General features: G+C 45.3%; 1 protein-coding gene and 1 pseudogene across 4 annotated transcripts; both read right to left on the reverse strand.

Annotated features, from left to right (window-relative positions):
* Positions 1–1,727: 1,727 nt before the first annotated feature.
* Positions 1,728–3,258, reverse strand: LOC112629150 (annotated as a pseudogene). The gene has a single exon (XR_003120539.1). The product of XR_003120539.1 is annotated as a p53 apoptosis effector related to PMP-22 pseudogene (transcript).
* Positions 3,259–6,469: 3,211 nt separating this feature from the next.
* Positions 6,470–13,044, reverse strand: NGRN (neugrin, neurite outgrowth associated). Of its 3 annotated transcripts, none has more exons than XM_025391083.1 (3): positions 12,831–13,044; positions 12,314–12,424; positions 6,470–7,492 (listed from the first exon to the last, which is right to left on the reverse strand). In XM_025391083.1, exons 1-3 carry the CDS (start codon positions 12,992–12,994, stop codon positions 6,892–6,894), a joined length of 876 nt encoding a protein of 291 aa, XP_025246868.1. In that variant the 5' UTR covers positions 12,995–13,044; the 3' UTR covers positions 6,470–6,891. The 3 variants fall into 3 exon arrangements, with proteins under 3 accessions (XP_025246868.1, XP_025246869.1, XP_025246870.1); XM_025391084.1 differs by having other exon boundaries at positions 12,314–12,346; positions 12,831–13,038; XM_025391085.1 differs by lacking the exon at positions 12,314–12,424 and having other exon boundaries at positions 12,831–13,038.
* Positions 13,045–13,342: the final 298 nt, after the last annotated feature.

A 13,342-nucleotide genomic window follows, 5' to 3' on the forward strand; every position in this document is an offset into this window, starting at 1 on the left:
TTATATAGCTCACTGCAGTCTTGAACGCCTGTGCTCAAGGGATCCTCCTGCCTCAGCCTCCCAAGTAACTGGGACTACAGGCAACTGCTATTTTTATAGGTAGAAAACGGTCAGATAGGCCGGGCGCGGTGGCTCACGCCTGTAATCTCAGCACTTTGGGAGGTCGAGGCGGGCGACCACGAGGTGAGGAGATCGAGACCATCCTGGCTAACATGGTGAAACCCCCTTTCTACTAAAAATACAAAAAATTAGCTGGGTGTGGTGGCGGGCGCCTGTAGTCCCACCTACTCGGGAGGCTGAGGCAGGCAAGTGGTGTGAACCCGGGAGGCGGAGGTTGCAGTGAGCCAAGATCGCGCCACTGCACTTCAGCCTGGGCAAGAGAGCGAAACTCCGTCTCAAAAAAAAAAAAAAGATCAGATATATGGTTCAATCTAATATTTGACTTCATACAACAAAATAATATTGTATTCCATAAAACAAAATATGAGGTGATTATTTTAAGTGAAGTAAAGATATTTATTGTCAAAATATATTCACAATACATGTAAGAAAGAATGTACACCTGAGTGTACAGTATAATCCCAATATTATTTTCATTATTTTTTTTTTTTGAGACAGAGTCTCTGTCACCCAGGCTGGAGTGCAGTGGTGCAGTCTCGGCTCATTGTAACCTCTGCCTCTCAGGTTCAAGTGATTCTCCTGCCTCAGCCTCCTGGGTGGCTGGGATTACAGGCCTGTGCAGCCACATCTGGCGAATTCTATTTTTCTTTTCAAGTTTAGAATTCCTGGTTTATTGGGAAAACTTCATAATGAAAACTTCAATTGCCCTTTTCCACAACTTACAAAATAATACTTTGATATTTAAAATGAATTGTTTTTTCATTATGTAAGTAGAAATGGTAAAAAATAGTAATAACTCATCTGATGCATCATATATATGCTATTCAGGGAAACTCAAATCCCTGAATTCTCCTGTGGCATGTTTTACGTCACACATTTTAAATCTGTTTACCAAGAAAGACCAGGATTTTAACTATATGTAGGTTTCTACTGACAGTTGCAATCTGTTAGAAGCCTGTCTACATGATTAGAGCCCAGATAAATCTGAAGTTTAGAAAAGCAAGCCATTTTTCTCCTTAGACTGTTTTAGAGGCACTTTTGTGACAGGAATGGCTCTCCTAATCCTTTACTACACAACTTAACCAGATCTATCAGTCATGATAAATTAGACTGATAGATTAGATCTATCAGTCCATCTTTCAATCCAGTTACTCTGGTTTTGAACATACAAACACAAAACGCTACAGATTTATTAATATAGCATTTTCCAACACCCTAACCCTATACAGAACTTTAAAAGAGAAAATTTCATCTAAATATTTCACACCTAAGAAAGCCTTACTAACCATGGCAACAGGTTTGGACCACGAAACAATACTTTCTTAGATGATATATAGAGTCAACATGAAGCTTAGCAAAAATGAATTATTCAGGGCCGGGCTCAGTGGCTCACACCTGTAATCCCAGCATTTTGGGATGCCGAGGTGGCCGAATCATGAGGTCAGGAGATCGAGACCATCCTGGCTAACACGGTGAAACCCTGTCTCTACTAAAAATATAAAAAATCAGCCAGGCTTGGTGGCGGGTGCCTGTAGTCCCAGCTACTCGGGAGGGTGAGGCGGGAGAATGGCGTGAACCCGGGAGGCAGAGCTCGCAGTGAACCAAGATCACGCCACTGCACTCCAGCCTGGGCGACAGAGCAAGACTCTCTCTCTCAAAAAAAAAAAAAAGAATTATTCAGGATATTAGTGAGAAATTCTCACAAACAATATGCATTTAGGAAACTATTTTGCTTCTTTAAATCGTTTGAAGTCTTGAAAAAAAAAAAAGCTTTTTTTGGCATTTCTTTCAGAATGTTTGGTCATTGACAATTTTTGTTTGTTTTGAGACAGAGTCTTGCTCTGTTGCCCAGGCTGGAGTGCAATGCAATGATCTCAGTTCACTGCAACCTCTACCTCTCCGGTTCAAGCGATTCTCCTGCCTCAGCCTCCCCAGTAGCTGGGATTACAGGCATGTGCCACCACGTCCAGCTAATTTTTGTATTTTCAGTAGAGACAGGGTTTCACCATGTTTGCCAGGCTGGTCTTGAACTCGTGACCTCCGGTGATCGGCCTGTCTCAGCCTCCCAAAGTGCTGAGATTACAAGCTTGAGTCACCACACCCAGCCAGTCATTGACAATTTTTACCATTACCTTCCTCTTCTCCTTAGCCCTTAACAGACCCAGTTCATTCTATTTGGAAACAACAAGAACTTGATCGGATTATTAAATCTTGGAAACCAGCTCATTTTTACCTTATAAAGTGTTAAGTTTCATGTTCATATTATCTTACAAATGTAGCATCAATGTTATGGGTAGATATAAGGAAATATTGGCATAATATAGGTAATTAGTAAAAATACACAACTTCACCAAACATAATAAAAGGTGAACATAAAACTATAACACTACTTTAAAAATATTTTCTCCCAAATTATTTTAGCATTTTTGACTATGAACACTGCCAAAAAATAGGTTCAAAGTAGCCTAGACAAACAGTTTCTTTTTCTGGAATCCATCTTGGCAGTGGCGATTTTCTCCCACGCTCATTCCCAAGTTAGGCGGATGTGTAGAAGTCCCTAGGCTTGGTATTGCTCAGGAGGTCATCTTCATTGTTGGGGAGGCAGTAGCAGAAGAAAGCACAGCTGATGAGGATAATCGTGGCTGCCCACCCATAGCCGTAGGGCCAGTTATAGATGTAAGTGACAGCAAGGGCTGGCCTGAAGGTTGAAGGTTTGGGTGTACTTCACGGGGTAAATTACCAGGGAGATGATCTGGAACACAGCAGCCAAGACAAAGAGACCTCCAATCACTCTTAGGAAGACAAGCATCTGGGGTACACACAGGATGAAGAAGAAGGAGAGGATGAAACAGATCACCAGGATGCTGAAGCCCCAGAAGAGCATGGCAGCTGCTGCTCTACCCAAGCGTACTCCATGAGGCTCTAGCAGCCGTCCTCTTAGGACCCGCTGCCGTCGCTGCCCTTGTGGAAACATCTCCACCATAGCAAGGACGTCTGGACGTGGTCGCTTGACTGCCGCCTGCCGCGGCCGGCCAGGGCTATGATGTCAAAGGCGATGGCGCTGAGTAGGAGGAGGGTCAGGATCCAGCGGCAGCGCTCGCAGGCCAGGCTGCAGCGGATCACGTCGACCCGCGGTGTGGGGCCGGGCGCGGTGTGGGGCCGGGCGGAGGAGCGCGCGGGCCCGGGCGGCGGCGGGGAGTCGCTCCTTGTTGTATTTTTAATATAGACAGGGTTTCACCATGTTGGCCAGGCTGGTCTCGAAATCCTGGCCTCAAGTGATCCACCCACCTCGGCCTCCCAAAGTGTTGGGACTACAGGCGTAAGCCACCGTGCCCGGCGCAATATTATTCTTTTGTGCTTGTTTTAAAGTTGTACATATGCTTAGAAAAATGTTGGTAAGATAGTAACTCTTCGGCAGTGGGATTAGGGATGATTTTTGTTTTCATTTTGCTTGTCTTTTTCTTTAATGAGTATATATTACTTGTGTGACAGATGAAGTAAAGCAGGAAGAAGGGTAGCCATGGTATTTGAGAAAGAGCATTGGAGGTGTGTGTTTGAGATGGAGTCTCACTGTCACCCAGGGTGAAGTGCAGTGGCACAATCTCGGCTCACTGCAACCTCTGCCTCCCGGGTTCAAGCAATTCTCCTGCCTCAGCCTTCCCAGTAGCTGGGATTACAGGCATCTGCCACCACACCCAGATAATTTTTGTATTTTTAGTAGAGAGAGGGTTTTGCCATGTTGGCCAGGCTTGTCTCAAACTCCTGACCTCAGGTGATCTGCCTGTCTCACGTGGTGGCTCACGCTGTAATCTCAGCATTTTGGGAGGCCGAAGGGGGCAGATCACCTGAGCACAGGAGTTTGAGACCAGCCTGGCCAACATAGTGAAATCCTGACTCTACTAAAAATAAAAAATTAGACTGGGCGCGGTGGCTCACGCCTGTAATCCCAGCACTTTAGGGGGCCGAGACGGGCAGATCACGAGGTCAGGAGATAGAGACCATCCTGGCTAACACGGTGAAACCCTGTCTCTACTAAAACTACAAAAAAAAAAAAAAAAAAAAAATTAGCTGGGCATGGTGGCGGGCACCTGTAGTCCCAGCTACACGGGAGGCTGAGGCAGGAGAATGGTGTGAACCCTGGGGGCTGAGCTTGCAGTGAGCTGAGATTGCGCCACTGCACTCCACACTGGGCAACAGAGCGAGACTCCGTCTCAAAAAAAAAAAAAAAAAATTAGCTGGGTGTGGTGGTGCATGCCTGTAGTCCCAGCTACTCAGGAGGCTAAGGAATGATAATAGTTTGAACCCAGGAGACAGAGGTTGCAGTCAGCTGAAATTGAGTCACTGCACTCCAGTGTGGATGACAGAGCGAGACCCTGTCTCCAAAGAAATAAAAATAAAGGTCGGGTGTGGTGGCTCATGCCTGTAATCCCAGTACTTTGGGAGGCCAAGGCAGGCAGATCACTTGAGGTCAGGAGTTTGAGACCAGCTTGGCCAACGTGGTGAAACCCTGTCTACTAAAAATATTTTAAAAAATTAGCTGGGCATGGTGGCACATGCCTGTAGTCCCAGCTACTTGGGAGGCTGAGGCAGGAGAATTGCTTGAATCTGGGAAGCGGAGGTTGCAGTGAGCCGAGATTGAGCCACTGTACTCCAGTGTGGACAAGAGCGAGACCCTGTCTCAAAAGAAATAAAGGCCAGGTGTAGTGGCTCACACCTGTAATCCTAGCACTTTAGGAGGCTGAGGCAGGCAGATCACTTGAGGTCAGGAGTTTGAGAGCAGCCTGGCCAACGTGGTGAAACCCCATCTCTACTAAAAACACAAAAATTAGCTGGGCATGGTGGCAGATGCCTGTAATCCCAGCTACTTGGGAGGCTGAGGCAGGAGAATCAGTTGAACCTGGGAGGTGGAGGTTGCAGTGAGCTGAGATTTTGCCACTGCACTCCAGCCTGGGCGACAGAGCTAGAGTCCGTCTCAAAAATAAATTAAAAAACAAAGTTTTAAGAACAGGCTTTAGGTTTCTATAGCCCATTGGGAAAAGGGTATGGCATGATCAGATGATTTGCAGGAGTTACAAATGCAAATTTAAACAATCAAACAGCATCTAACACATCTTTAACAATTAAAAAATAAACACTATAATAAAACCATAAAAATATTGATAAGCTTCTACTATGAACTACGTGATAGTGACAGGGGAATGAGAGCAAGGGTCCTATCTGCCCACTATTGTATTACCAGTATCTGGATCGTAGAACTTTGCTTAGTATGTGATAGGGCTTTGCCATTTATACTGAGAACAGATGATCAAGTTATCAATAATTGATAAAAGCAACAGTAATCAGTATTTTAATTGCTGTAAATGGACATTTGAAATAGCAATAAGATTCTAGAATGGCAATGACTGAGTTGGAATGTAGGTGTTTTCATTAATGTCCTACACGTATTTAAATTGAGTAGCCATTTTTGCTGGTAAATTGTGAAAGCAGGACACGGTTCTCCAAGGTTCACAGGTAAACCATCCCACCAGAGCACCAACGAGCAGACTGCTACATTTTACTTTATTTTGCTTGTAAGGAAAACCAATTGACTAAGCTGTCCCCAGATTTCTGGTTATAACAGATGTATTTCTAAAACAATCAGTAAATTAACAAAATTATGGCAGACAGTGCCATATCCCTGGAATTCCAAAAGCCCTGGATTAATGATGAGACCGGAGTTAAGTCCCAGCACTGCCACTTATTGGCAGCCATCTTAGAGTCTATTTCCTTATTTGTAAAAGGGACCTCTTAATCTGGGATTGCCTACATCATGGCGCCACTGTAGAAATCTGGTTAAGGAAACTGTATAATGAGACATAACTGAAGATTGACTTTTATTTAGAGATGGGGGTCTCACTCTGTTACCCCAGGCTGGAGTGCAGTGGTGCATTCATAGCTCACTGCAGCCTCAACCTCCGAGGCTCAAGCAATCCTCCCACCTCGGCCTCCCAAGTCACTGGAACTGTAGGCACATTCCGCCATGCCCCACTCTTAATATAATTAACTTTAAAATGTGGTTGGAGATTATAAGGGCCCTAAAGCCTTTGCCTGCTTTGTATTTTCTGCCAACCCCTCATTTCCCAATCTTTGCCAGAACCCCAGCAACTAAGAGAAGGGCGTCCAGTTTTTGGTTGTCAGAATCCATCACTAAGCAGGATGCTTTGCATAGAACCCTTTGCTGGGAAATTCCTCTGGTTCCATCTCTCTCCCAACGTTTACTGACCAAGGATCCTTCCTTTCTGCCTTTGTCCTTCCCTCACTCACAAAGGTTCACAGGTAAACCATCCTACCCCAGAGAGCACCAAAAAAGCAGACTGCTACATTTTACTTTATTTTGCTTGTAAGGAAAACAATTGACTAAGTTGTCCCAAAAATGTTAGTGTTCACTGATCAAGAAGGAAATGAGGTCAGAAGGCAAACTTTTCACTTCCTCTCAAATATAAATTGCAAGTATCACAGAAAATTGTAACAACACATGCAACATGGCTGGTTTTCAACATACAGAGAGTCCAAGCAAGAAGAGTGAGTACTGAAGATCAACAGAGGTCAGATTGGGGGCACTACTACAGGAAGTCTGAAATCTATCCACGCAGTTTTTCCCTCCCACAGTCCAGGCTCAACACTTCTTCCTATTCCAAGGTGGCTTCTCCATATGTAGAAATCCAGGCTGTTCCATATATATTCCTTGCCCAGCTGTGTTTCACAAGGCATCTCCACAAGCCAAGCCCCGACTCAAATTCTGTACAGGAAGTTCCCATTGCTGTCAAAGAACTCTCGGCCCCTCTGCACTACTTTGCTGCTGAAGTTACCCGGCTCCTCTGCCTTCAACTCCTCCAGCTTCTGATCACTTGGCAATGCACCACTGCCAGTTCTTCTGGTGCTCTCAGAATCACTGGAGTACTTCTGTAGCTCTCTTGGATGACCTAGGGGTACAGCAACAGGCACAAAGCTCTCCTCCAGGTGCTGGATTTCTTTATTTCTTCCCTTCCATCTCCTTGGTGTATTTGTCCTGTGAGTGTCTGACTCTATCACTTTCAAAGCTGTGCTGTGATTCGCGTCTTTGGATGAGGCTTCATGCCCCGGCATAAGCAAAGAACCTGATACAGAGTGGCCTGCAGGGAGCAGCTCTGAGGTATTTCCAGCGCCCCGGAGCTGCTGGAGAGAGTGGGCAAGCCCAGCTTTCTTAAGGACTTTTTGATCCTGCTTCAGCTTCTGCTCCAACATGGGTACAAACTTGCTTCTTAAAACTCTTCGGATCACATCAGTGCTGACATTAAAGCCTTCAGCCAACCTGGGAACTGACCAGGACTCTGGAAATTCCTCACGTAAATACCTATGGGAAGAAGGAGCAGGTTTGCAAGTTGTAAAGAAGGCTCCTATCAGAACATCTAACTTGCAATACGTATTATAAAGAAGAGGGGTTGAGGCCTGGCATGGTGGCTCACACCTGTAATCCCAGAACTTTGAGAGGCCGAGATAGGTGATTCGCTTGAGCCCAGGAGTTCGAGACCAGCCTGGCCAATGTGGTGAAACCCAATCTCTACTAAAAATACAAAAATTAGCTAAGTGTGGTGGCTCATGCCTGTAATCTCAGCTGCTTGGGAGACTGAGGCACAAGAATCGCTTCAACCTGGGAAGTGAAGATTGTAGTGAGCCGAGATTGTGCCACTGCACTCCAGCCTGGGCAACAGAGTGAGAATCTCTCAAAAAAACAAAAAAACAGGGCTTGAAAAACCGCAAATGTAGTCCCTATCTTGTGCTAGCTAAATGGCTGTGTTCCATTCCTGTGTGTCAAGAGCAACACCTGACCACTGTCAGTCAGGTCACTTCATTTCATATCAACTCAGCTCCTCTCACTGACATCTAATACCACATTAGGTCCTGGGGATGCAGAACTGACCTTCCCTTTACATAGTTTGGGAGTGGGGACACACACAATGAATGACATTATGGTAAAGGTTATAGCACAGGATGCAAAGACTGCACCCCAGGAGGGAGACTCAGATATAGGGAATAAGAACACTTACAGCCAGGCCCAGGAATTGCTTCATGAAGTCCAAGCTAGAGTTGGTCTGAAAGGATGAAAGGAGTAATAAGCTGACAGAAGGGAGGAGAGAAGGAGATATGAAAGGTAATGATGATAAAGTGAACACTTGTGAAATGCAAAGTAGCACATCACCTTTGTTGGGAATAGCTCAACTGACAGTGAGGTAAGAGGTAGATCACACTTAGGGGTCTGGAGTTTATCGCAAGGCAAGAGCAAGTCAAGGAAAAATTTTAAGCAGTGGAATGCCATGGATAAATTTTCATTTTGAAGTTCGACCTACAGCCTGGCACAGTGGCTCACTCCCAGCACTTTGAGAGGCTGACACAGGGGGATTGCTTGAGCCCAGGAGTTCGAGACCAGCCTGGGAAACACACTGAGATCCCATCTCTATTAAAAAAAGAAAAAAAGGAGTTCAACCTAGTGGTAGTTTTTCAGTGACAAAAATATAGGCAGAAAGATTGGTCAAGAGACTGTTACAGTAATCCAGTCTCAAGTGAGATAGTCAATGGAGCATAGGAGGAAAGTGAGTTGAGAAATATTTTAGAAAAGTCAAATAGTACAACTTGGTACTAAGGGACTAAACATTGGGGGAAGAAGCATCAAGGTCAAGATTCAGGATTTTAGCTTGGGTAATTAATTAGCAGGTTATAGGAAAAACAGGAACAGAATGAAGTTGTCAGGGAACAACAATGAATTGTATTTTGTACATGTTGAGTTTGAGGAAACTGTGATATCCAAAACAGAGATGTCTGGTACACAGTTGAATATATGCCTTTAGAGTTCAGGAAAAAAAACATGAACTGGAGATGACAGATTTGGAAGTCATAAGCCAATAGCAGGGGTGACTGAGTGGCTAGCATCAGGCAGGGAAATATGCAGAGTGAGCTAAAATGACAAGGACACAACTCTAAGAAATAACAAGATATAAGATATAGGAAGTAGAAGAGGAGCCTAGGAAGTTAACTGAGAAAAGCAGCCCTAGAAACAAACAAACAAACAAACAAACAAAATCAGAAGGGAATGGTACCCTGGAGTCAAGGGAGAAGAGAATTTTAAGAAAGCAGTTCACCATGGCACATGTACACCTATGTAACAAACCTGTACATTCTGCACATGTACCCCAGAACTTAAAGTAAAATTAAAAAAATAAAAATAAAGGCTGTACCGTATGGTGGCTCACACCTGCCTGTAATCCTAGCACTTTGGGAGGCTGAGGCAGGCAGATCACTTGAGGTCAGGAGTTCAAGATCAGCCTGGTCAACATGGTGAAACCCCATCTCTACTAAAAATACGAAAAGAAAAAAAAAAAAGAAAAAAAAATTAGCTGGGCATAGTGCTGTGCACTTGTAATTTCATCTACTCAGAAGGCTAAGGCACAAGAATCGCTTGAACCCAGGAGGCGGAGGTTGCAGTGAGCCAAGATCATGCCACTGCACTCCAGCCTGGCGACAGAGTGAGACTCCGGCTCAAACAAACAAACAAACAAACAAAAAAACGAAAAGAGAATCAGTGGCAATAAATAAATAGAGAGAGAGAAAAGAAAGCAGTTTCAGTTGGGTGCAGTAGCTCACACCTGTAATCCTAACACTTTGGGAGGCCAAGGCAGGCAGATCGCTTGAGCTCAGGAGTTGGAGACCAGGTTGGGCAACATGGCAAAATCCTGTCTTTATTTAATTTTTTTATTTTTTTTAATTTAAAAGGCAGTTTTTACAAGGGCAAATGCTGCTGAATTTAACGAGACTAAAGACTACAAAGTGTCATTTGAGCCTAGCACTGAGGAAGTCACTGATGGATTTAAGGAGAGCAGTTTTATTGCAGTGATACAAACAAAAAACCAAGGGTAGGTACCCTGGGAACCAGCTGGGAATAAAAGAATGAGAAACAGCTTTAGGTTGAGGACAGAGGTCCCTGAGTAAGCAGGGAGAAATATGACCTAAAGCATACAGAGAATTGGTCCCAGACAAGTGAAGGGCTCCCATTTCCTCTGAAATGAGAGTAGAGCATAAGTTTGAGAGTAGTGGGCAAAGAGGAAGACCAGGAAGCTCAAAGTTCTTACTTATTGGACTGTTTTTTTCTCTTAAAAGGACATTTATTGACCACAAAAAAGGGAGATAAGTACGAAGGTGGAAGTTTTGAAAAAGCTATTGTTGAAGACAGGAGACAGGCCGGCATGGTGGCTCATGCCTGTAATCCCAGCACTTTGGGAGGCCGAGGTGGGTGGATCACCTGAGGTCAGGAGTTTGAGACCAGCCTGGCCAACATGGTGAAACTGTGTCTCTACTAAAAATACAAAAATTAGCCAGGTGTGGTGGTGCACACCTGTAATCCCAGCTACTCCGGAGGCTGAGGCCCAAGATCTCTTGAACCCAGAGTGAGAGGCTGCAGTGAGCTGAGATTTCACCACTGCACTCTGGCCTGGGAAACAGAGTGAGACTGTCTCAAACAAAAAACAAACAAAAAAAAGAGAGGAAATTAGACCTGACTGAGGACCCAGAAGGTGCTACAGGCTCACAAAATCTTGACCAGCTCTACAGAATCCCCTTTATTTTAAATTTCAATTCCAGAGTCATTCTGATGGAAATGAAAAATAGTACGTAAGTACTATTTATGTACTAAGTATGTATTATGTATTAGTATTATGTACTAATGTGCTAAGTAGGGCTACTTAGCAATATTTATCAAAATGCAAACACATTTGTCTTTTGACCTGGCAACCTTACTTCTGGCAATGTAAATAACAAATACTCCTGGCAGGTATGTAGAATGATACATATACATAAAGTTATTCACTGGAGCACTATTAGTGAGCAACAGAAATGGAAACAACCCAACTAAATGCCCATAAGAAAAGACAGGTTAAATAATGCATTCTGGCCAGGCGTGGTGGCTCACGCCTCTAATCCCAGCACTTTGGGAGGCCGAGATGGGAAGATCAGTTGAGGCCAGAAGTTTGAGACCAGCCTGGTCATCATGGTGAGACCCCCATCTCTGTCAAATAAATAAATAGATAGGAGAAAAAATTGTTTAAATAAAAATTAAAAACCACTGTCATATACTGCCTCAAAAAAATATAATAACACCATCTATAAAAAAGAATTGAGGGCCAGGCGCAGTGGCTCGCTCAGGGCATGGAGCCTGGTTTTTGGTAGAGAAAAACTATTAAAAATAGTACAGCTGCAAACAGTGGCTCACGCCTGTAATCCCAACACTTCAGAAGGCTGAGGTGGGACGATCGCTTGAGCCCTGGAATTGTAGACTAGCATGGGCAACATGATGAGACTGTCTCTACAAAAAATAAACAAAATTAACTAGGCATGGTGGCATGCACCTGTAGTCCCAGCTACTTGGGAGGCCGAAGTGGGAGGATTGCTTGGGCCCAGGAGGTAGAGGGTGCAGTGACCTGTGATCACACCATTGTACTCCAGCTTTGGCGACAGAGTGAGACCCCCATTTACCAAAAAAAAAAAAAGTACCCACAGGAGAGTGGGTGGGACAAATAATTCTCAATGCGTAAACCATGTTATACTGTTAGGATGTTGAGCCATATGTAACACTTTACCTACTCAAAACAAAAAAAACTTAAAATCTCTTTTAAGCTTTTCCTAAATTATAGATCCTCTCTTCAGAAAAATGCACCTAACTATGGAAGCACCAGCATCCCTGTAGCTTAGGTTGGGAACGTCATGATCTACATGCAGGGGTTAAATGTTGTGATGTCTGCAATTTACTATTTAAAAACTTCAGCAAAAATGAAACAACCACGTCATAACGTTAAAAACTACTAAAACCAGGCGGGGCGCAGTGGCTCATGCCTGTAATCCCAGCACTCTGGGAGGCCGAGGCGGGTGAATCACTTCAGGTCAGGAGTTCGAGGTGATTGCGGAAACCACGTGTCTTTAAAAAACAAAACAATACACTATTAAATCTAGATGATGACAGGTTTAGGAAAGTTCGTTATATTACTCTACTTTTCTGATAATAAATTTCAATGATAAAAAGTAAATGAAAATATAAAAGCTGTATCAAAAAAGCCAAACCCGTGCTCTGGGCTCCAGTATCCTTCATTTCTTGTCACAGCAGATACAAACAAGGTACCCTGAGTCTTACCGGATCTGCTCCATGGCTTGCCGAGTCAGGATTCTGGGCGGGGCACCAGGCGCCTCCATTTGCCTCCGAATTTTCTGGAATCGGATTGCTTTTTTCTGTCCTTTCAGGGTGCTGGGGGAAGAGAATCAATGGCAGAAGCCATGCGTGGCAGCACAATGGATGTTTGAAGAGCCTCAGGCTAAATCATGGAGCGCCCAGCCCTCTTCTCTTTGACCGCAAGGGCAACCGGGCGGTGTTGCCAGCTTAGAGCTGCTCTGTACACCCAGAAAGCTAACACCTAGAACAATAACTGCCTGTAAGCATGCCGAACTCTCTAATGATGAAATACGTCACTAATGAAGGGACCAGTGGTCCCTGGGGAGCTGAACACCTCACGCTGCGCGACTAACAACGGGTAAAAGGAAACAAGGGCCGCCGCGCAAGCAGCGGCAGGACACCCGGCGCCAAGGGGGCGCGGCCTGGGGCGCCGGGGCGCGAGGCCCAGCTTCAAGCTGAGGGCCCGAGGAGAAGCCGGTACCTCTCCACCTCCTGCAGCTCCCGTTCCTCCGGCTCCCAGTCGGAATCGGGGTCCGGCTCCCGGCCGATAGGGCCTGGGCCCGCCACCCCCCGGGTCGCGAACCCACAGCGAGCGACGGCAGCGCAAACGCGCCCCCCCAGCAAGACACTCAGGGAAACCGCCATGTCGACGCAAACCAGCCTTCAGCAGTCTGCTACGAAACAGCAGCGGAAGTAGCCGGGTAAGGCCGGAAGTGGAAGGGGCGGGCCGGAAGCTGGGTAGTAGCAAGCATTTCCCTCTTCGTTTGGTGGCCGTGAGATCTGGTCTCACGCTGCTCAGTGGCCCACCCTTTCTGGCTGTAGCTGTGGAGAGGGCTTGGCTGAAACGTGAGGGCCGAAATGAGGTACAGGACGCTCCTGGAAAACTGCATAAATTTTAATTAAAGTACGGATTCAGTTTCCAAGAGCCGTCCCTCCGCCCCAGCGGCTCCCCAGGCCTGCCTGTCTCCGCCACCTTGGTGGGCAGGGCTTCCG

The sequence above is a fragment of the Theropithecus gelada genome, chromosome 7b, assembly GCF_003255815.1.
Source record: "Theropithecus gelada isolate Dixy chromosome 7b, Tgel_1.0, whole genome shotgun sequence".
NCBI classification, from domain to species: domain Eukaryota; kingdom Metazoa; phylum Chordata; class Mammalia; order Primates; family Cercopithecidae; genus Theropithecus; species Theropithecus gelada.

Excerpts from the sequence above, each read along its gene's own strand:
- NGRN (XM_025391083.1), bottom strand. The coding sequence starts at position 12,994 with ATGGCGGTTTCCCTGAGTGTCTTGCTGGGGGGGCGCGTTTGCGCTGCC. Across the intron at positions 12,425-12,830 it reads GAGCTGCAGGAGGTGGAGAG|CACCCTGAAAGGACAGAAAA; the intron begins GTACCGGCTTCT and ends CTCTTCCCCCAG. Across the intron at positions 7,493-12,313 it reads CAAGCCATGGAGCAGATCCG|GTATTTACGTGAGGAATTTC; the intron begins GTAAGACTCAGG and ends TTCTTCCCATAG.